This window comes from Zootoca vivipara, chromosome 13 (assembly GCF_963506605.1).
Source record: "Zootoca vivipara chromosome 13, rZooViv1.1, whole genome shotgun sequence".
NCBI classification, from domain to species: domain Eukaryota; kingdom Metazoa; phylum Chordata; class Lepidosauria; order Squamata; family Lacertidae; genus Zootoca; species Zootoca vivipara.
In genome coordinates, this window is record NC_083288.1 from 54,534,548 (window position 1) to 54,556,780 (window position 22,233).

The following is a 22,233-nucleotide window of genomic DNA, read 5'->3' on the forward strand; positions in this document are numbered from 1 at the left end:
ATTAGAACAATGTTGGAATGGTGTAAATCCGTCATTAGAGTGATTTAAATGAATTTTATATGAATTTCAAGTTTTCCCATTGAGCCAGTACATAGATACATTTATCAGTGAATTGTTACATTTGGTAATGTGCAGCGGGGCCCTTTGTCTTTGCCTCGTAGTGCGGAGAGGCAAAGCTGGGGGGGGGGAGGTCTCATGGAATAAAACCAAAATAAATAAAGGGATGTGAATGCACAGAAGGGAGGGACTGTAATTATTTACTGAAGATGGCAAAGTTACCTTCTTCAAAGCAAGGGAAGGTAAATGAAAGTATTCAAATGACCAAAGTCACTGTATCAGGCAGATTCACTTGTGGGTCGTGGGCGGGGCTGTCTTCGAACATATTCCTCTTTGCTTAAAAAATGAATTAAGTCAGACCAAACAGGTACAAAATAGTCCTTTTTCCTTTGACCCTGAGGACTCTGAGCTTATCAGTTAGTTTTCCCAGCAGGGCAATCTCCCACGCTTCAGTGTATCAAGTAGTAAAATTGGCCCCATCTAGGGACCCAGGTGGCGCTGTGGTTAAACCACTGAGCCTAGGGCTTGCTGATCAGAAGGTCGGTGGTTCGAATCCCTGCGACGGGGTGAGCTCCCGTTGCTTGGTCCCAGCTCCTGCCAACCTAGCAGTTCGAAAGCATGTCAAAATGCAAGTAGATAAATAGGAACCGCTACAGCGGGAAAGTAAACGGCGTTTCCATGTGCTGCTCTGGTTTGCCAGAAGCGGCTTTGTCATGCTGGCCACATGACCTGGAAGCTATACGCCGGCTCCCTTGGCCAATAATGTGAGATGAGTGCGCAACCCCAGAGTCGCTCACGACTGGACCTAATGGTCAGGGGTCCCTTTACCTTTACCTTTAGTTTCCCCCAAAACTCTAGCAGTGGTCCAACTGCTAAAAGCATGTTCCTTTCCAAGTCTTTACAATGCAGATTTTGGTTACCCTCATCAAATGTAGGTAAAAGTGCTAAAACTGAGAAGTTAGGATAATGTGGCAGTTTAAGATCTTGGTGACTTTTTTGAACCACTGCTCCCTATTTCCTAGCTCAGCTGATGTACAGCTGCCAGGCAGGTCCCTGTGTCAAAGTCCCTGTTCCAGGCAGGGAGCCTGAGGAGCTGAGGCAGAAGTTGGCGGCAAAAGACTGGGTCCTAGACTTGATGGACAAAATAGAAACCGATGAATCCCTGTGCCTGGATGGCATCCACGCCAAAGAACTCAGCATATCTGTACTGGCAATGCTTGGATAGTGGCCCTGGCCCAAAATGCCAGGATCAAGGAAGGTTTTTAATGTAGGTAATACAGTAAATATACTGTAGTTACAGGTAGGTAGCTGTGTTGGTCTGATGTAGTCGAAACAAAATAAAAAAAAATTCCTTCCAGCAGCACCTTAGAGACCAACTAAGTTTGTCATTGGCATGAGCTTTTGTGTGCATGCACACTTCTTCAGATACACTGAAACAGAAGTCAACAGATGCTTATATATAGTGAGAGGGTGGGGAGGGGAATTACTCCCTCCTTGTGGTGGGAGTGGGTGATTGACTGACTGATAGCAATTGGTCTTACAGGAAACAGCAAGGGGTGAGATGGCTAAAGATAGCTTTATCATGTATAATGAGATAAGAATCCAATGACTTTATTCAGACCAGGTCTCTCCATGGTTTTACGTTTGGTAATGAGTTGGAGTTCAGCAACTTCTCTTTCCAGTCTGTTTCTGAAATTTTCTGTAATAAGACAGCTACTTTGAGATCTTGCATAGAATGTCCTGGGAGATTGAAGTGTTCTCCTACTGGTTTCTCTGTCTTGCGATTTCTGATGTCAGATTTATGTCCATTTATCCTTTGGCGTAGGGTTTGGCCTGTTTGTCCAATATAGAGAGTTGAAGGGCACTGTTGGCATTTGATGGCATACACAATGTTAGACCCTTTTACCACCCTCTACAATTCTCTGGAAGGGTCAGGCTGGGGAGGCGGTCTCCACCATTCCTCCTCTGCCCAGTCCCTGACACCTGGGGGGCTCTCCCTCTTTGGGTGGATTCCGCAACCAGCCAGTCCCTGACATCCCTGGGAGCAGAACTCAAAGTGTCCTCATCCAAGAAAAAGGTGCCATCTCATGTTTAGCACTTGGCATCTCCAGCATTCTCAAGACGGACTCCTGGGATGGCTCCCTGGCCCTCAGAACCAAGACTGGACTGGACTGGATGGCCCTTGTGGTCTCTTCCAACTCTATGATTCTATGATTCTATGACCTCACAGAAATCCCTTCTGTTGCCGGCACAGTTGGCATGGTCACTCTCCTTCTAGGAGGGCTAGAGGCTTGCTTCTCTTTCTTTCTTGCCTTTTCTTTTTTGTTAAAAGAAAGCGCAGTATGGGCTGTGCTTCAGTCCAGCCCTAGTTTTCGGGTGTTCTAACCTCAAGGCAGTGAAACCATAACCCCAAGGCTTCTAGTGCAGGTACTTAGCTGCTGCAACCTTTTCGTTAGCTGTTGAAAATGGTGACCTATTGGCCTTTCATGAAAAAGCGACATTTTCATTACACTGACTGACACACAAAGAATCAGAAGTTCTCTTTCCTTCCCTTTTCCTCCCCCCCTTTCTTCTTTCTTCTTCTTTCTTCCTTTCTCTTTTACTCCTTTTGCTTTAAATTTGTATTTGTTGTTGTTTAGTCGTTTAGTCGTCTCCGACTCTTCGTGACCCCATGGACCAGAGCATGCCAGGCACTCCTGTCTTCCACTGCCTCCCGCAGTTTGGTCAGACTCATGTTGGTAGCTTGTCTTCTGTCGTCCCCTTCTCCTAGTGCCCTCAATCTTTCCCAACATCAGGGTCTTTTCCAAGGATTCTTCTCTTCTCATGAGGTGGCCAAAGTATTGGAGCCTCAGCTTCACGATCTGTCCTTCCAGTGAGCACTCAGGGCTGATTTCCTTAAGAATGGAGAGGTTTGATCTTCTTGCAGTCCATGGGACTCTCAAGAGTCTCCCCCAGCACCATAATTCAAAAGCATCAATTATTCGGCGATCAGCCTTCTTTATGGTCCAGCTCTCACTTCCATACATCGCTACTGGGAAAACCATAGCTTTAACTATACGGACCTTTGTAGGCAAGGTGATGTCTCTGCTTTTTAAGATGCTGTCTAGGTTTGTCATTGCTTTTCTCCCAAGAAGCAGGCGTCTTTTAATTTTGTGACTGCTGTCACCATCTGCAGTGATCAAGGAGCCCAAGAAAGTAAAATCTCTCACTGCCTCCATTTCTTCCCCTTCTATTTGCCAGGAGGTGATGGGACCAGTGGCCATGATCTTGGTTTTTTTGATGTTGAGCTTCAGACCATATTTTGCGCTCTCCTCTTTCACCCTCATTAAAAGGTTCTTTAATTCCTCCTCACTTTCTGCCATCAAGGTTGTGTCATCTGCATATCTGAGGTTGTTGATATTTCTTCTGGCAATCTTAATTCCTGCTTGGGATTCATCTAGTCCAGCCTTTCGCATGATGAATTCTGCATATAAGTTAAATAAGCAGGGAGACAATATACAGCCTTGACGAACTCCTTTCCCAATTTTGAACCAATCAGTTGTTCCTTATCCAGTTCTAACTGTAGCTTCTTGTCCCACATAGAGATTTCTCAGGAGACAGATGAGGTGATCAGGCACTCCCATTTCTTTAAGAACTTGCCATAGTTTGTTGTGGTCGACACAGTCAAAGGCTTTTGCATAGTCAATGAAGCAGAAGTAGACGTTTTTCTGGAACTCTCTAGCTTTCTCCATAATCCAGCGCATGTTTGCTATTTGGTCTCTGGTTCCTCTGCCCTTTCGAAATCCAGCTTGCACTTCTGGGAGTTCTCGGTCCACATACTGCCTAAGCCTGCCTTGTAGAATTTTAAGCATAACCTTGCTAGCGTGTGAAATGAGCGCAATTGTGCGGTAGTTGGAGCATTCTTTGGCACTGCCCTTCTTTGGAATTGGGATGTAGACTGATCTTCTCCAATCCTCTGGCCATTGCTGAGTTTCCTAAACTTGCTGGCATATTGGGTGTAGCACCTTAACAGCATCATCTTTTAAAATGTTAAATAGTTCAGCTGGAATATCATCACTTCCACTGGCCTTGTTATTAGCAGTGCTTTCTAAGGCCCATTTGACTTCACTCTCCAGGATGTCTGGCTCAAGGTCAGCAACCACACTACCTGGGGTGTATGAGACCTCCATATCTTTCTGGTATAATTCCTCTGTGTATTCTTGCCACCTCTTCTTGATGTCTTCTGCTTCTGTTAGGTCCTTACCACTTTTGTCCTTGATTATGGTAATCTTTGTACGAAATGTTCCTTTCATATCTCCAATTTTCTTGAACAGATCTCTGGTTTTCCCCATTCTATTGTTTTCCTCTATTTCTTTGCATTGCTCATTTAAGAAGACCCTCTTGTCTCTCCTTGCTGTTTTTTGGAAATCTGCATTCAGTTTCCTGTATCTTTCCCTATCTCCCTTGCATTTTGCTTGCCTCCTCTCCTCCGCTATTTGTAAGGCCTCGTTGGACAGCCATTTTGCTTTCTTGCATTTCCTTTTCCTTGGGATGGTTTTCGTTGCTGCCTCCTGTATAATGTTACGAGCCTCCATCCATAGTTCTTCAGGCACTCTGTCCACCAAATCTAAATCCTTAAACCTGTTCCTCACTTCCACTGTGTATTCATAAGGGATTTGATTTAGATTGTATCTTACTGGCCCAGTGGTTTTTCCTACTTTCTTCAGTTTAAGCTGGAATTTTGCTATAAGAAGCTGATGATCTGAGTTACAGTCAGCTCCAGGTCTTGTTTTTGCTTACTGTATAGAGATTCTCCATCTTTGGCTGCAGAGAATATAATCAATCTGATTTCGATGCTGCCCATTTGGTGATATCCATGTGTAGAGTCGTCTCTTGTGTTGTTGGAAGAGAGTGTTTGCGATGACTAGCTTGTTCTCTTGACAGAACTCTATTAGCCTTTGCCCTGCTTCATTTTGAACTCCAAGGCCAAACTTGCCAGTTGTTCCTCTTATCTCTTGATTCCCTACTTTAGCATTCCAATCCCCTGTAATGAGAAGAACATCCTTCTTTGGTGTCATTTCTAGAAGGTCTTGTAAGTCTTCATAGAATTGGTCAATTTCACTTTCTTCAGCACCGGTAGTTGGTGCATAAACTTGGATTACTGTGATGTTAAAAGGTCTGTCTTGGATTCGTATCAAGATCATTCTGTCATTTTTGAGATTGCATCCCTTTTGCCACTCTTTTGTTGACTATGAGGGCCACGCCATTTCTTCTACGGGATTCTTGCCCACAGTAGTAGATATGATAGTCATCTGAACTGAATTCGCCCATTCCCTTCCATTTTAGTTCACTGATGCCCAGGATGTCAATATTTATTCTTGCCATCTCATTTTTGACCACATCCAGCTTACCTCCATCCATGGTTCTTACATTTCAGGTTCCTATGCAATATTTTTCTTTACAGCATTGGACTTTCCTTTCGCTTCCAGGCACATCCGCAACTGAGTGACCTTTCGGCTTTGGCCCAGCCGCTTCATCAGCTCCGAATCTACTTGTACTTGTCCTCCGCTCTTCCTCAGTAGCATGTTGGACGCCTTCCGACCTGAGGGGCTCATCTTCCAGCGTCATAGCTTTTATATGCCTGTTGTCTTTGTCCATGGAGTTTTCTTGGCAGGGGTACTGGATTTAGATTAGTTTTTTTATCTTTGAATGTGTGTGTGTGTGTGTGTGTGTGTGTGTATATATACACACACTAGCTGGCCCTGCTACGCGCTGCTGTGGGTTATTTGTGTGATTTCCCCTACCCTGTGCCAATCTATGAAAAAGGGTTAAAAGCTCTGTATAGACTTCAATTTTTCTAGGTTAAAAAAGGGTCAGGCAGATTTATAAGTGGAAGTCTCAACTTTCAGTTCAGTTCAAAATGAGCTAAAAATGAACTTACCATTGGGACACCTGGTTGGCCACGGTGAGAACAGGATGCCAGTCTGAGGGGCCTGATCCGGCTTCAGGGCTCAAAGAAACAAAAAATAACCATGAACACACCTTAAAACAGCAGCAGCTGAAACAGTCCCACAAACAGTTACAGATTCTATGATTCTAACCCAAAAGCAGTCTAATGATCTACTCACATCTGGGCCATTAAAATTACCTCTTTGCCCTCCATAAAATGCCAAATAATTCACTTCCCTGCCATCCTCAATCCTCCTCACCCTTTTAAAGAGACCTGACAGCAGTGAATCACCTGGGCGGCGGCAGCGGGGGTGCGTGTGATGTCATGACGCTGCCCGCTTTCTCTCCTCCCAGCTGCCCCTCACCCGCCAGTCACCCCCACCCAGTAATCGCTTCCTCTCACGCAGCAACATTGCGGGGTCTCCAGCTTCTCTTCCCAGAGTTCTATCTCCTCCTGCCTCTCACCAAGAGGCTTCCTCCCAAAGGGGCTCCTCTGGAGGCAGCCCCTCCCACTTGCTTTAGACACCCCCCCCCAAAGGCACAGAGGTCTCTGCCTCCTTCCAGAGCAGAGGGACTCCAGGCTCGCAAGCCCCCCCCCTCAACTGGCGACCTTCCTGCCCCACGAATGCTGCTGCGTAAGGGGACCTGTGACTCTCCGGGTTCTGCCGTGTAGCCTAACCACTGCCCCCACCTCTGGCTATCAGCCATCCTGACAGCCCTAGCCCAACCTCAGCAAGCATGCTGTAGTGGTTTGAGGGCTGGAGCAGGAACTGGGAAAGAACCAGGGTTCAAATCCTCACATGAAGCCAGTCTCTACCTCTCAGCTCAACCTGGAGTCCACAGGAGGTGAGCCTTGGCTGCTTATGTACAGCATAGACTCATGTGGCTGCCTGCCCAGCCAGAGGAGTGGCTTTCCAGCAGCTGCCCTGCCTCTCCCTGGTGGTTCCCGTCCCCTGGAAAATGGAGCTGTGCCCCTCAGACGCTCCTTTTGAGAAGGCTGTCCAGGAGGAGACTCACACTCCTCCTCCACTCCTTCTGCAACTGTTCAGAGTTGCTTGCCCTGCAGGCAATATTGGGACCTTCCTCCTCCTCTTCCTCCTCCTCCTTCTCCATGGGCTCTGCCTCAGTTACTGAGATGGCACCAGAGATGGGGCTGGTGCCCTGGAGGAGGAGATCTGCTTGCAGAAGTCCCTTCCCTGGCAGGCGGCCTGTTGAGTCCTGCTCCAGGGTGGAGATCCAAGACAGGAAGGGAGAATGCTCCTCTCAAGGTCAGTAGCCTGGCTGTCAGAGTCCCACTGCAAGGTCCCTGGACCCACAGCCTCACTGCTACCCTCCCTTCACTGGGCTGCTCTCTGCCCCTCGCAGGTTGCGCTCGCTCAGCCTCTCTGAGGGTGAGTCACTCCCCCCTTCGTGCCCTGTCAGCACAGACCGCCCTGCAGAGGAAGCAATGGGGCACCTGGCCAAGAAGACTCCTGGGGGCCACCGACCAGCTGGTTTCTTCTTCTTTGGACTAACCTTCCTGCTGCTGGTGAGTCAAGGGGGCACGTTGACTGGGGGAGTAACATGCTCTCTAAAAATACCAGGCCTGGGGGGGGTGTAAGAGTTGAATGGATCCCTTTGGGAGGGTGCAGTCTTTCGAGGGGAGGGGGGTGTTTTGGGAGGGGGGAGCACTGTGGTGGTTTGTGCATCTCCTGGGGCTGCTGCTGGTCACAGGGCTTAGCCATGTTGCCCCCAGCAGGGCGTGGGGAGGGCTCAGTGGGGTTGACTTTGGGGTGTGCATGGGACTGAAAAGGAATGGCAATGTGGGTCAAAAGCGGACATGTTGCCTCTGTGGGGGCTGTTCCTGGTCTGTCCTTGCTCAGCCCCACTACTTGCCTTCGCCACCAAGCCAGACAGTGTCAGACAGATGTGCAACCTGAGCAGGAGGGGGGGGGAATCCCATCCTGAAGTTCCCACAAGAAGAACCTACAAAAGACCCATTCAGAGGGGGGGTATCTCCTTCCTTCCCTGGAGGTTTTTAAGCAGAGGTGTGTGGCTATATGTCTCGGTTGCTGTAGTCAAGATTCCTGCATTGCAGGGGGTTGGACTAGGTGAGATATAAAAGACTCTGGGTCCTGAGACCCTTAAATAAAAATTTGAGCAAAATTGGTGAAGCAGCAAAAAGTTAGTTTACTGATTACATATATGTTTCTTTCAAGAATCGGGTGTCCCAAAAGCAGGCACACCCCAGTTTAGTTAAAAACAAGTTTATATCACCTGTCCCCCATTGGGTGGAGGCACACAGGGGTTACAGACTTATCAGGACCACCTAATTAAAATATTAAACTCCTGTTGAAATCTCCCATCCCTCTAAACCCAGGGACCATCACTCTTAATTACTTTTACCCAAATGAGGAAGTGTTTCTCATCCCAAAAAACCCCTTAAGTGCACACGCTACCCTGCTGAAGTGTCTAAACCACATTCCAGCAGTTAGCCACCCTGTTTTCCAGTATTCTAACCCCAAGCCAGTAAAGATAAGCCCCCAAGCAAGTCTGTAGTTTCTGAGTTGTTGCAATCTTCTGCTCGGAAGCTGCAACTATTGGAGGCCTTTTGACCTTTTATTCCTTACAGACAGGATGACCCTCAGGGTCCCTTCCAGCACTACGATTCTATGAGCTGCCTCTTGGTTTGCCTGGAGGACCCACATTTTGCTCAGTAATGTTTGGGGCAAGTGAGCTGGGTGCCAAAGGGAATGAGAGGTAGAAGAGCCCGTCTCTGGGGGGAAGGGGGCTGGGCTGGGTGGTCTTCTGAGTTCTGGGGGGGCGGGCTTGTGCTTCCCTGGCCACTTGGGTGGGCAGGGTGGAAATGCAAAAAGCTTGACTGCTTAATCTCCCCCTTGAGCCTTTCTCAGCCAGGGTTCTGGATGTGCACATAAGGGACATGGCTCCCCCCCCCAAGGATCCTGGGAGCCATAGTTCACCCCCAACTGGACCAGAATCCCCCTCACCCAAACAAAATCCAGGAATCTTTGAGGGGAGCCGTGGTGCCTCTCAGTTGGCAGAAGTTTGCTGGATTTGGAGCTTGGAGGTGGGGATTTCTCCCCCTGCTCTCCCTCTCCCTCTGTAGGAAGAGGACTTGCAGAATTGATGGGTGTTGGTGTGTGTGAGGAGCAGTCCAAGGAAGAGCAGTCCAAATTGGGAGTTAAGATTAAAAAGGAAAAGGGTAGCTTTGCTTAAAAAATAAAATCAAGAACTTCCTTACAGTTGCTTCTTGTGCAGGGTCAAATTTTGGAGAGAAAATGTCTCTTTTGCTCCCTGCCCCAAAGGAAACTGGGAAGTGTGTGTGTGTGTGTGTGTGAGAGAGAGAGGGGGCTCCATCTCCTCTCAACCCTTCAGACCTGGCACTGCTCTGGGCACTCCCCTCCCTTCCTTCCCTTTGGCCCTTCCCAGATCCTTCTTGGAAGACGCTGTTCCTGCTGGGTTGTCACAAATAATAAGCGGTTGTCTGGGAGTATGGTGGATGCTCCTTCCACCTCCAGAGCTGCCCCTCCACCTCAGATGTTTGGATTGCCCCTCCCTGCCTTCTATAGTTCACTCAGCCCCCCCCAAGGGCACCAGCAACCAGGAGATCCCTTGCCCCCCTCTGTCCTGCCCCTCCTTCCTGCAGGGCTTGGGGTCCCAGTGGGCTGGGGAAGGGGCCCATTCTTAGGCTTGGGGGGTTTCTGTTGACCCTTGATGGAGCTCAGCTTTTCTCCCTTCTTGCTTCTCTCTTGACTTATGGCTTCCCAGGGGCTAAGGAGAGGCAGGGTCAGCCTGCAACAAGATGGAGTTGAATAATGGCTGGTGGGAAAGGGGTTAAACAGGGACCCTCTTCTCTACGCTCTGCTGCCCCCCCCCTTCAGACTACTCAGGCCCGGTAGAAACCTTATTCTAACAAGTAAGATGTAGGAAATGCCACGAAAAACAATTTTGCTTTATCCCAAAGCTGTGGGAACTTGAAAGATATTGTACACTTTATCCCAAAATGGTGTTTTTCTTGACTGGAAGTTACCCTGGCTGCTCTGTCGCTCTGCAGCTCTAGGAGCACTTCTTGCAAAGAAACATCAACGTCTTTTTCTTTTGTTTTCTTCTCTAGGTCACTTCTGTTTTCTTCACTTCTCACTCTGGCCCCCCAGTCTCGGGCCGTGCCCCCTCCCAGTTTACACAATTTTCATCTGTGACCCCCTTGGAATATCCTGGGCGGAGGGCCCAGGGAGCCATATGGCCCCCAGTTGAGAAACACTGCACTAAAAGATGGCCAGATGCAGAAGCCTTACACAAAAAAGTCATAAAAATCCAAATCTGTTGGGAGCATCCGTCCATCTGCCCTTCAGCCTCAGTGGAGACCCCTTGCGCACAGAGGGAATAGACACCCCCCTGCACAAAGCCCGGGTCTGGGGTCCCTCCTCGTAGCCAGCGGGCGTCGTGGGGAGCGTGGAAAGATGCGGTGCAGAATGTGAAGGGCCATGTTTATGCTGTGAACCTCCCTGAAATCTATGGATGAAGGGCGGTATACAAATTTAATTCATCACCACCACCATCTTTGAGGGTGGGGGCAGGGAAAAGAGAGGGAGGGTCTCCCTTTCTAAAGGTAAAGGGACCCCTGACCATTAGGTCCAGTCGTGACCGACTCTGGGGTTGTGGCGCTCATCTCGCGTTCTTGGCCGAGGGAGCCGGCGTACAGCTTCCAGGTCATGTGGCCAGCATGACAAAGCCGCTTCTGGCAAACCAGAGCAGCACACGGAAACACCGTTTACCTTCCCGCTGTTGTGTTGTTGTTGTTTAGTTGTTTAGTCGTGTCTGCCTCTTCGTGACACCATGGACCATAGCACGCCAGGCACTCCTGTCTTCCACTGCCTCCCGCAGTTTGGTCAAACTCATGTTCGTAGCTTCAAGAACACTGTCCAACCATCTCGTCCTCTGTCGTCCCCTTCTCCTAGTGCCCTCAATCTTTCCCAACATCAGGGTCTTTTCCAGGGAGTCTTCTCTTCTCATGAGGTGGCCAAAGTATTGGAGCCTTAGCTTCAGGATCTGTCCTTCCAGTGAGCACTCAGGGCTGATTTCCTTCAGAATGGAGAGGTTTGATCTTCTTGCAGTCCATGGGACTCTCAAGAGTCTCCTCCAGCACCATAATTCAAAAGCATCAATTCTTCGGCGATCAGCCTTCTTTATGGTCCAGCTCTCACTTCCATACATCACTACTGGGAAAACCATAGCTTTAACTATACGGACCTTTGTCGGCAAGGTGATGTCTCTGCTTTTTAAGATGCTGTCTAGGTTTGTCATTGCTTATCTCCCAAGAAGCAGGCGTCTTTTAACTTCGTGACTGCTGTCACCACCTGCAGTGATCATGGAACCCAAGAAAGTAAAATCTCTCCCTTTCTAGGCCTCTTTAAAATATGCTTTTCAAATCCACGGAGGGCTCTGGATGGCTCCTGGCCACATCGGCGAAGCGTGGCGCTCTACAGAGGCAGCTATGCTTCTGGCTGCTGCCACTGCCAGCCCTGCCAGGAGACGGCCCTGCGCTTGGAGCCTGCTCGCAAGTCTTCCTTCGGGGCCCCCCAGAGCCAGGGCGCCGGAGCCGCCTTCTCACCGATGCAGCCACCGGCTCTTCCGCCGCTCGGCTGCGCGCCTGACGGGCTCCCCTTCTGTCTCCACAGGTGCTGTATTACACCATCGCCCCCGAGGAGCCCCGGGCCCAGTCGGCGCGCCCCCACCCGCCCCCGGCCTCGCCCGACGCCCGCGACTTGCAGGTGCTGCTCTCGCGGATCGCGTGGCCGGCTCCCGCCGAAGCCGCCGACGTGGCGTTCGCCAGCTCCACCTGCCCGGAGAAGAGCGGCTACGCGCTCCTGCCCCGCGCCCCGCGCAACTATACGGTGGGCGACACGCTGCTGGTGCGCCTGGAGGCGCGCGACCACGCCGGGCGGCGCAAGCGCTACGGGGGCGACTTGGTGCGCGCCAAGGTGCACTCGCCTGAGCTGAAGGCGGCCGCGGCCGGGACGGTGCAGGATCACGGCGACGGCTCCTACACGCTGGCCTTCCCGCTGCTGTGGGCGGGCGCCGTGCGCGTGGCGGTGCGCCTCACCCACTCCAGCGAGGCCGTGGCGCTCTTGCGCCGCATCCGCCGCTCGCAGCCCTCCACGGTCGCCTTCTTCGGCTACTTCGCGCTGCCGGACCAGCCGGGCAAGGAAGAGGTGGCCGAGTGCAACGTCCATCCGCCGCCCGGGCCGAACTGCCAGTACGTGGATCCGGGCACCGGCGAGCGCTGGTTCTGCGCGCGGCCCAAGACGCACCCTTGCGCGGCCCTCGTGCGCCACTCGTCGGGGCGCTACAAAAGCGTGCTGGCGCCCAGGGAGAAGGCTTTCTTTGCGAGGTGAGGGGAGGCTTGTTAGACAGGCTTTTCAAAGGGAGAGGTGGGGGGGGGTTGTTTCTGCTTTTAATAAGGTTTTAGTAAAGCATTTTCATAACAGAGTAAGAGAAAATAAACTAAATGAAAACAAACAGCGAGAGAAAGAGAAGAGAAAACACCAAAGGAAAACAAAACGAGAAAAGGAAAGGCAAGGGGGGAAATCAAAAGAGGAAAACAGGGGGAAAGTAAAAAAAAGACTTCTTATTTTTTTTGTCTGTCAGTTACATAAAAGAAAGTATTCAAAATATTCACTCTAGAATGACATCCAACTGGCAATATTTCCCTAAACTTCCAACACAAATGGCACAGATTAATTCGTTTTCCTTTTTACACAAAAAGTTCAAAAGGGGTTCTCTAATTATTATTGTTAATAAATGTTAGCAATCATTTTTCTCTAATCAGACATAGAATCATAGAATCATAGAGTTGGAAGAGACCACAAGGGCCATCCAGTCCAACCCCCTGCCAAGCAGGAAACACGATCAAAGCATTCTTGACATATGCCTGTCAAGCCTCTGCTTGTTGTTGTTTAGTCGTTTAGTCTGTCCGACTCTTCGTGACCCCATGGACCATAGCACGCCAGGCACTCCTGTCTTGCACTGCCTCCCGCAGTTTGGTCAAACTCATGTTCGTAGCGTCGAGAACACTGTCTAACCATCTTAAAGACCTCCAAAGAAGGAGACTCCACTACACTCTCAAGCAAGGTGTCTCCCATTCTGTATTTGTGCCTTTCATTTTTTTGCCCAAGGGTAGTACTTTACATTTCTCCTTGTTAAAATTCATCTTGTTTGCTTTGGCCCAGTTGTCTAATCTATTAAGGTCATTTTGAAGTGTGATCCTGTCCTCTGAGGTATTAGCCACCCCTCCCAATTTGGTGTCATCTGCAAACTTGCTCAGGATGCCCTCAAGCCCATCATCCAAGTCATTGATAAAGATGTTGAATAAGGCTGGGCCCAAGACAGAACGCTGTGGCACCCCACTAGTCACTTCTCTCCATATCAGCTTTGTTTCCAATAACTTCAACAACCTCCATATTAAACAATAATAAATATTTCCAACTTTGTCCACACAAGAGTCTCTCTGCTGTAATCATATATTAAAATAACATTCCACAGTTCTTTTCTTATGTTTTGAATAATTTTTATATACAGTTGACAGACAAAGAATCAGAAGTTCTCATTTTTTTACTTTCTTCTTTTCTTTCCCTCCTATTTTTCTTTTTTTTTGTTTGTGCTTTTACTGTATTTAGATCTGTTTCTTTTATCTTTGATATTCTAAAAAGATATTGGATATTGATTTTTGTATATCCCCACCCCAACAGAATCCTTTGAAGAAGAAAAAACAAAGAGCAGGGTTGGGTGGGGAGGGGAGGGGAGGGGCCCTTCCAGCTCCCAGGGGCCACCTGGGCAGCTTCTGCAGAGTGTCTCTCTAGGCCCTGACTCCAAAGCCATCCTGTGACCCTTTTGTGTAAAAGCAGCAGGTAGAAAAGGCTGAGAGCGAGGCAGGTGAAGGAAGCGTGGTGCCCGTGGGAGAAGCACCAGCGCAATCAGTCAGTAGCCAGAACCAGCTGCCGGAGGGGCTCTGGGGGCCCTTGATGCCCTTTGCTCTTCCCCAGAGCCAGGAGTTTCCCAGGAGAACCGCAGCCCAGGCAGCAGGACCCCCTCTTCCCCTTCTCCCCTTCTCATTTCTCTCTGTCCACACAGGGCTGTGACAGACCAACCCATCCCAGGGAGTGTGCCTGTTCTCCAGGTGCTGTCCAACCCCCAGCAGGCCATTGGTGAGTTGCCCCGGGGGGGGGGGGGTCAGTTGCCCCCTGCTGGTTCCTGGTCCCTTTATTTCCTGGTCCCATATTTCTTGCCTGGAAATACTTGATAATGGATGTCAGAGGCGTCCTTTTGAAATGGTGAATACCTGTCTCTTTGGACAGAGTGGCACTTTTCTGACCCTCTGTCCTCTTTGCCTGCATCCCTGCAGTGACGCCACCCCCTCAGCCATGCCGCCCCGGCCTTGCCCCCGCCAACCCAGCGGGCTTCTACTACCAGGACGCCTGGGTTTCCTTGCTGTGTTCCAGCCGGCCCTTCACTACTCCAGACTCGGCCCTCAGCTGCCTAAAAGGAAAGATCGTCCACATGGTTGGAGACTCCACCCTGCGCCAGTGGTGGGAGTTCCTGGTGGAATTCATTCCTTGTGAGTATCTGGTCATAGAATCATAGAATCATAGAGTTGGAAGAGACCCCAAGGGCCATCCAGTCCAACCCCCTGCCAAGCAGGAAACACCATCAAAGCATTCCTGACAGGTGGCTGTCAAGCCTCCGCTTAAAGACCTCCAGAGAAGGGGACTCCACCACACTCCTTGGCAGCAAATTCCACTGCCGAACAGCTCTTACTGTCAGGAAGTTCTTCCTAATGTTGAGGTGGAATCTTCTTTCTTGTAGTTTGACTCCATTGCTCCGTGTCCGCTTCTCTGGAGCAGCAGTAAACAACCTTTCTCCCTCCTCTATATGACATCATTTTATATATTTGACCATGGCTATCATATCACCCCTTAACCTGGGGTAGTGGCAGGGTCCCCTGGGGTAGTGGCAGGGGCCACACCGGGGGGGGCATTCAGGTGGAACAGGAGGCAGGTTGAGCTGAGCTGAGGAGACCAGGCAAAAAGAAATGGAGGGAAGTGGACAATGAGCAGGGGGGGGGTATGGGGGGCCCATTTGGTCATGCCGGGTGGAAAGAGGAGGAATGGATGGCTGGGGCTAAGAGAAGCATGGAAGGGGCCAAAAAACTATATTTTACCCAACATGGGTCTCGAACCCATGACCCTGAGATAAATAATCTCGTGCTCAACCAACTGAGCTATTCAGCGACTCTCCAAACCCTGGTCACTCCAAGGTCTGAGTCCAGCACTCTAAGCCAGCACACCATAGTGGGGTAGCAGGAGAGGATAGCAAGTGTGGCAGAATATTCAAGGGCAATCCGAGAAATGCTTAAATTATAGTATAGTACAGCATCAAAATGAGGGACGCAGGTGGCGCTGTGGGTTAAGCCACTGAGCCTAGGGCTTGCGACAGGGTGAGCTCCCATTGCTTGGAGCCTGCTCCTGCCAACCTAGCAGTTTAAAAGCACATCAAAGTGCAAGTAGATAAACAGGTACTGCTCCGGCAGGAAGGTAAACGGCGTTTCCGTGCGCTGCTCTGGTTTGCCAGAAGCGGCTTAGTCATGCTGGCCAATAAAGCAAGATGAGCGTCGCAACCCCAGAGTCGGTCCCTTTCCTTTACAGCATCAAAATCAGTTTTTGCATTTGCAGAATATGGATAGATATATTTTCCAGATGATAGCAAGAGCCTTAAGAAATGCTGAGGACAATCCTACTTGGGGTTTCCAACACATTTCTTATTAATGAAAAAGTTTGGTGTGGTGGGAGCAGATTTTTATTCCACAAGTGCGGCCCAGAGAAAAAAGTTTCAGAACTTTATGCCTAAGTTGCAGAGGGTTGGAGTAGATGACCCTTGGGGATCCCTTCCTACGCTGTGATCCTAACCACTGCTCTAGCCGCTACACCCCCTGTCCCTGGGTGGGTGGGCAAGACCCAGAGCAGGAGAACCCAGGGATGTTTGGGGTCTGAGTCTCTCTCTGTCCCCCTCTCTCTCCCACCAGCACTCCAGCCCATTGACCTCCATGTCACTTACCAGTCGGGGCCTCTCCTTGCCGTGGAGGCTACCCAGGGCCTGGTGCTGAGCTGGCGTGCCCACGGCCTCCCTCTGCGCACCGGCAAGACCATGATGGCCGACTTGCACTACCTGGCCAACGAACTGGATGCGCTGGGCGGCGGCCCTGACACCGTGGTGGCCTTCACACTCTGGGCGCACTTCACCACCTTCCCCCTGGAGGTCTATGTCCAGCGGCTGCGCCGGGTGCGGCAAGCTGTGACTCAGCTCTTGGCCCGCAGCCCCCTCACCACCGTGGTCATCAAGACAGCCAACACCGGCTACAAGTCTGTCTACGGCAGCGACTGGCTCTCCCAGCAGCTGGACCACCTGCTGCGCGCCATGTTTGCTGGCCTGCGCGTGGCCGTTGTGGATGCCTGGGCCATGACCTCCTGCCACTACCTGCCCGACAATATCCACCCTGGCAAAGTCGTGGTGCAGAACGAAGTCGCCTCCTTCCTCTCCTACATCTGCCCGCAAGACTGAGCCAGGAGGGAGAGTTGCAGGTAGGTAGCCGTGTTGGTCTGAGTCGAAGCAAAATAAAAAAATTCCTTCAGTAGCACCTTAAAGACCAACTAAGTTTTTATTTTGGTATGAGCTTTCGTGTGCATGCACACTTCTTCTGATACACTGGAAAAACACTGGAGGGAGCAAAGGAGCCCTGGGCGGGGGTCTCCAGGTGCCAGGGTGCCTTACCCCACTCTGCACAGTGGGTCGAAGATCCCCTGCAGTGGGGAAAGGGGACTCCAGAAAAGTGGGGGGCACCCTTTCCCTCCAACCACAAATGTTATGGGAGAAATGGGGGACTTAGAATCATAGCGTTGGAAGAGACCACAAGCACCATCCAGTCCAATCCCCTGCCAAGCAGGAAACACCATAAAAGCATTCCTGACAGATGGCTGTCAAGCCTCCACTTAAAGACCTCCAAAGAAGGAGACTCCACCACACTCCTTGGCAGCAAATTCCACTGTCGAACAGCTCTTACTGTCAGGAAGTTCTTAAATAAAGAGTAAATTGCATATAGCCTCCCTCTGGAAACTTTTGTCTTCAGCCAACATGCTGATCATCAGGGGGTTTGGGGTGGGTGTTTATCAGTATGCGGATGATACCCAGCTCTACCTCTCTTTTAAATCAAAACCAGTGAAGGCGGTGAAGGTCCTGTGTGAGTTTCTAGAGGCAGCTGGAGGATGGATGGCGGCTAACAGCTTCAGGTTGAATCCTGACAAGACAGAAGTACTGTTTTGGGAAAATGGGGCAGGCAGGTGTGGGGGACTCCCTGGTCCTGAATGGGGTAACTGTGCCCCTGAAGGACCAGGTGCGCAGCCTGGGAGTCATTTTGGACTCCCAGCTGTCCATGGAGGCACAGGTCAATTCTGTGTCCAGGGCAGCTGTCTACCAGCTCCATCTGGTATGCAGGATGATACCCTACTGTCTCGCCAGAGTGGTGCATGCTCTGGTTATCTTCCGTGTGGACTACTGCAATGCGCTCTACATGCGGCTACCTTTGAAGGTGACCCGGAAACTGCAATTAATCCAGAATGCGGCAGCTAGACTGGTGACTGGGAGCGGGCGCCAAGACCATATAACACTTATCCTGAAAGACCTACATTGGTTCCCAGTACGTTTCCGAGCACAATTCAAAGTGTTGGTGCTGACCTTTAAAGCCCTAAACAGCCTCAGCCCAGTATACCTGGAGGAGCATCTCCACCCCCATTGTTCAGCCCGGACACTGAGGTCCAGCTCCGAGGGCCTTCTGGTGGTTCCCTCACTGCGAGAAGTGAAGTTACAGGGAACCAGGCAGAGGGCCTTCTTGGTAGTGGCGCCTGCCCTGAGGAATGTGCTGTAAGCCACTCAGAGTGTCTGGAGAAACTGAGCCAGATGGGTGGGGTAATAATAATAATAATAATAATAATAATAATATTCTGTTGTTTTTGCATCAAGCCCTTCAATGTCATCCGGGGCTCAAGGAGTCCATGGATAAAGGCATCTGCATATGTTCCAGGAAATATTTAACATCTACACACCATCCAAGTACGCCCCCCGGGACACGCACCAGCCACGCCGCCGCCTGCTCTCCACCCCCGTTGCTGGACCCTGCAGCTTCACCACTGCCCAGAACATCCCTATTTCCCTCGGCAGCTCGGGCAGCTCCTAGCAGTTTCTGGAGAGCAGGGGAGGAGGAGGAGGAGGAGGAGGAGGAGGAGGAGAGGCTGCCTTTGCCAAGGCCCAGTCCTGCATGGCACACTGGCTCTGAGCAGCAGGCAGAGGGAAGGGCCACTCTGGGTGGGACTCAAGGGAGAAAGAGTGGAGTGACTTAAAAAAAAAATCTTTGTGCATCCATGTCTAATCTTGCCCCTTTCCAAAATTTTGTAATTGGTGTGTGTTTTTCTTGTTGTAAATCTACCAATAAAATAAAATCAGGATTAAGGGGTTTTCTCAGGGTGGTGGAGGGTGTCTGTGGTGCTGGTGCCGCTTGCCCTTCTTCTGATAGGAAATGCTCTGCAGGGGGAGGGACCAAAAAATGGGCACCGAGGAGGGTCAGTTAGGAGAAAGAAATGTCTCTATTTTCATCAGCTGAGGATTACTGGAGGGCCTGCATCTAAACATCTGCATCAAAATATAAACAGCCTGAAAGTTTCCAAGTTAATGCATTTTGCCAGACAGAACTTCAGGAATGGGCACCGTGAGAAGGAAAGAAACAATCAGATCCAGGGGGTCAAATCCAGGGACTCTGCCCCCGTTTGCTCTCTGAGGCCCCCAAATTCCAAAAGGGGGAGAAGGGCCAAGTCATTAAGTCTGGTACAAAGGATTCAAAGGAGATTTCTAATCTGTAATTAGTTTGTTGTTGTTTAGTCGTTTAGTCGTGTCCGACTCTTCGTGACCCCCTGGACCAGAGCACGCCAGGCACTCCTGTCTTCTTCTGCCTCCCGCAGTTTGGTCAAACTCATGTTCGTAGCTTCGAGAACACTGTCCAACCATCTCGTCCTCTGTCGTCCCCTTCTCCTTCTCCAGGGAAGGCTTGGGATGTTGGATGTTAGAGGGAGAAACACTGGGAGAATAAAAGGAAGAGGTTGAGAGGAAAATCAAGGAGCTGGGAACAGAGCGTAGATATAGGATAAAACAAGCACCACTGGGCATATTTTATACAACTTAATTGCTTTTTGAACTTTTCTAGAGAATTATATTTACTAATCTTGACACTATTTTCTATGTGGAAATTTGACAGGGATCAAACTTTGAACCCTGGTTTTTACATAAATTCACAAAGGTAAGGTAAAGATAAAGGACCCCTGGACGGTTAAGTCCAGTCAAAGGCGACTATGGGCTGTAGTGCTCATCTCCGCTTTCAGGCTGAGGGAGACAATGTGATGAGTGCCAAAGCGCATGGAAAACCATTTACATTCCCACCACAGTGGTGCCTATTTATCTACCGTGTTTCTCCAAAAATAAGACACTGTCTTATATTTATTTTTCCTCAAAAAAAAACACGGTGGCTTATTTTCAGGGGATGTCTTTATTATTATTATTATTATTGTTGTTGTTGTTATTATTATTATTATTAAGTATGGTACAGTTTAACCTACAAGGTTAAACTGCCTATCACTATGGCTTATTTTCGGGATATGGCTTATTTTCGGAGATTGCACTGGCATGCTTTTGAACAGCTAGGTTGGTAGGAGCTGCAAAAGAGCAAGGGGTGCTCACCGTGGCACACAGATTTGAACTGCCACCCTTACAATTGGCAAACCCAAGAGGCTCAGTGGTTTCGGCCACAGTGCCACCCGCATCCCTATAAAATTCACAAAACAAGCAGACAAAGCAGACCACATACAAATTGCATCAAAAACAAAACAATAGATCAGTGATGGAACCATTTAAGCAAGCACTACTCCCATTCTAGACCCATACTTCAATCCACTGGTACTCAAGGATTCTTCCCTGAATTGTACGCCTGTGGAACAATGCTTAAAGCAGCATCACAAACGAAAATTCACAACAATGGATTCATAAATGGGAAACTCATTCAAACCAAAGGATGCTTCCCTAAATTTATTTCATTGCAATGGAACTATTTTAGAGGTGTCCTGGGTGAACTAGGTTCAGAAACGCAATTATCTTAGATAATGTCACGCCAAACACAATTTATTGAACTCCAGTTAGCAGGTTCATTTTTTTGGAACTGGGGAAAAGGTAGCAGGGCAGCCATCACACTTAGGAAAGGCTTGTGTACTGTAGGGCATCCTTTGTGTGGTGTCTCAAAGCAAGTCTAAGCAGATTTCCACCAATACAATAGACTCGGGTTTTTTTTGGAATGGGGAAAGAGTTTGCATTCATACCCTTACTGATAATAATGACTCACAGAATTCCACTTGCTTTTGACCTCACCTCACTTCACTTAGTTGGGCAACTGGACTCACCTTCCTTCCTGACCTGATCAACAAGATTTGATCAGAGACCATCACTCTCATTGGGCATTCATACAAACAAAATAAGTAAATAAGGACAACACAAAATTCCCCTCTATAATTTTTTGGCTGCAACCACCCACCATATTTGGCAATACCAATATCACCAGCAACAACAGAAACCTTATTTCAATAAAACCAGCAAACCACCTCAAAAGTAACTTGTAAAACAAAATGAAATAAATTTTCAGTTAAAGCCTGCAATAAATAGCATAGGGGTTAAAACTCACACATCCACACAAGCCTCAAAGACACCAGTGTTGAATGTTGAGGCAAAGGAGGAGATTTTTAAATGTTGGTTGATTTTGAGGCACCTCTGCCCGTGAGAGTCTCCCCACTTCAGTCCAGTTCCTGAGACTCTGTGGTGTATCAGTCAATCCCACTTTTAACATGAAACGGAGAAATTTAAAAGTGGTTCCTAGACTGGAGGTATCCCACCCAGAAAACCAACAGAAAAGGATGCAAGTTCCAAGTGAAAAGATTTGTATTATTGAAATACAAATGTGCCTAAAATAAGAAGGCTGCAAAGAACTACATCCAAAGCAATGTTTTTAGTATACTTCCATATTACAAATGATTTCTATTTACCAATCAAAGGATCACAGCAACCCGAATACCATCTAAGACAACTGGTCGTATAAGACGACCCCCAACTTTTCCAGTTAAAATATAGAGTTTGGGATATACTCGCCGTATAAGAAATACGACCCGGCGTATAAGACGACCCCCGACTTCTGAGAAGATTTTCCTGGGTTAAAAAGTAGTCTTATACGCAGGAATATACAGGAGTTGCAACCCAGTGTTGCCACCCCGAATCAATCAAAATCATCTATGGTAGTTCTTCAAATCAGCCTCCATCTCCCTATTAAGACTTTGACTAATTTTCCTATTCATTAAATGTCTCTCAATATCCTTTTTCATCTGTCTACAAAACAATTCAATATTAATCACAACTGCCATGCCTAGCAGTAGCTGATTCTCTTTTCATGCATACAATGGCCATCATAGAGTCTAATAGTTTATTCTTTTCAGTGTTCTGGAATGAACATTCACTGTGCACAGTACCTAAAAGGAACTAGTTATGTGCTGTAAAAAAACAACAACAGGTCCAGGCCTTTTCATTTTGGCTAGGCCATAGACTCAAAAGAAAAGGATACCATCAAATCTAGTTTTCTGAAATGATTATTATGCTTCTATGATTCTGCCGTCTCCCATCTTCAATCACAGAAAAGGCAGGAACAAAGTGTCTTCCTACTCAACACTCAGCTGATATCTGGTTGAAGGTGAGTAATGATGGATGGCCATCTTCCTATATCTCAAGGACTTTCCCATGGAAGATGGAGCAAGATTGCTTTCTCCTGCTCTGGAGGGAAGGACCCAAAGCAATGGCTTGCAGTGAGAAGAAAAGAGATTGCAAGTCAACACCAGGAAAGCTGTTTGATAGGAAGAAGGTGATGGGATCTCCTTCCTTGGAGGTTCTTAAGCAGAGTTTGGATGGCCCTCTATCCCGGACGCTTTAGCCGAGATTCCTGCATTGCAGGGGGTTGGACTAGAGATGACCCTCAGGACCCCTCCAATCCTCCAGTCCTATGATCCCAGGATGGAGCTTCCTGCTTCTCGCAGAGCCTTTTCCCCTGCATGCTGCTCTGCCTGT

At 49.0% G+C, this 22,233-nt stretch overlaps 1 protein-coding gene across 1 annotated transcript; it reads left to right on the forward strand.

Annotated features, from left to right (window-relative positions):
- The first annotated feature begins 960 nt into the window (after positions 1–960).
- Positions 961–18,293, forward strand: LOC118078339 (NXPE family member 3-like). Its single transcript, XM_060281413.1, has 9 exons — positions 961–988; positions 1,080–1,261; positions 6,340–6,404; positions 7,351–7,513; positions 11,664–12,376; positions 14,116–14,189; positions 14,357–14,599; positions 16,064–16,619; positions 18,055–18,293. The coding sequence occupies exons 1-8, from the start codon at positions 961–963 to the stop codon at positions 16,597–16,599; spliced, it is 2,004 nt and encodes a 667-aa protein (XP_060137396.1). The 3' UTR covers positions 16,600–16,619; positions 18,055–18,293.
- Positions 18,294–22,233: the final 3,940 nt, after the last annotated feature.

Coding starts and splice junctions, on each gene's coding strand:
- LOC118078339 (XM_060281413.1), top strand. CDS start 961: ATGCAGATTTTGGTTACCCTCATCAAAT. Junction 6,405..7,350: donor TCACGCAGCAACATTGCGGG/GTCTCCAGCTTC, acceptor TGCCCCTCGCAG/GTTGCGCTCGCTCAGCCTCT. Junction 14,600..16,063: donor CCTGGTGGAATTCATTCCTT/GTGAGTATCTGG, acceptor CTCTCCCACCAG/CACTCCAGCCCATTGACCTC.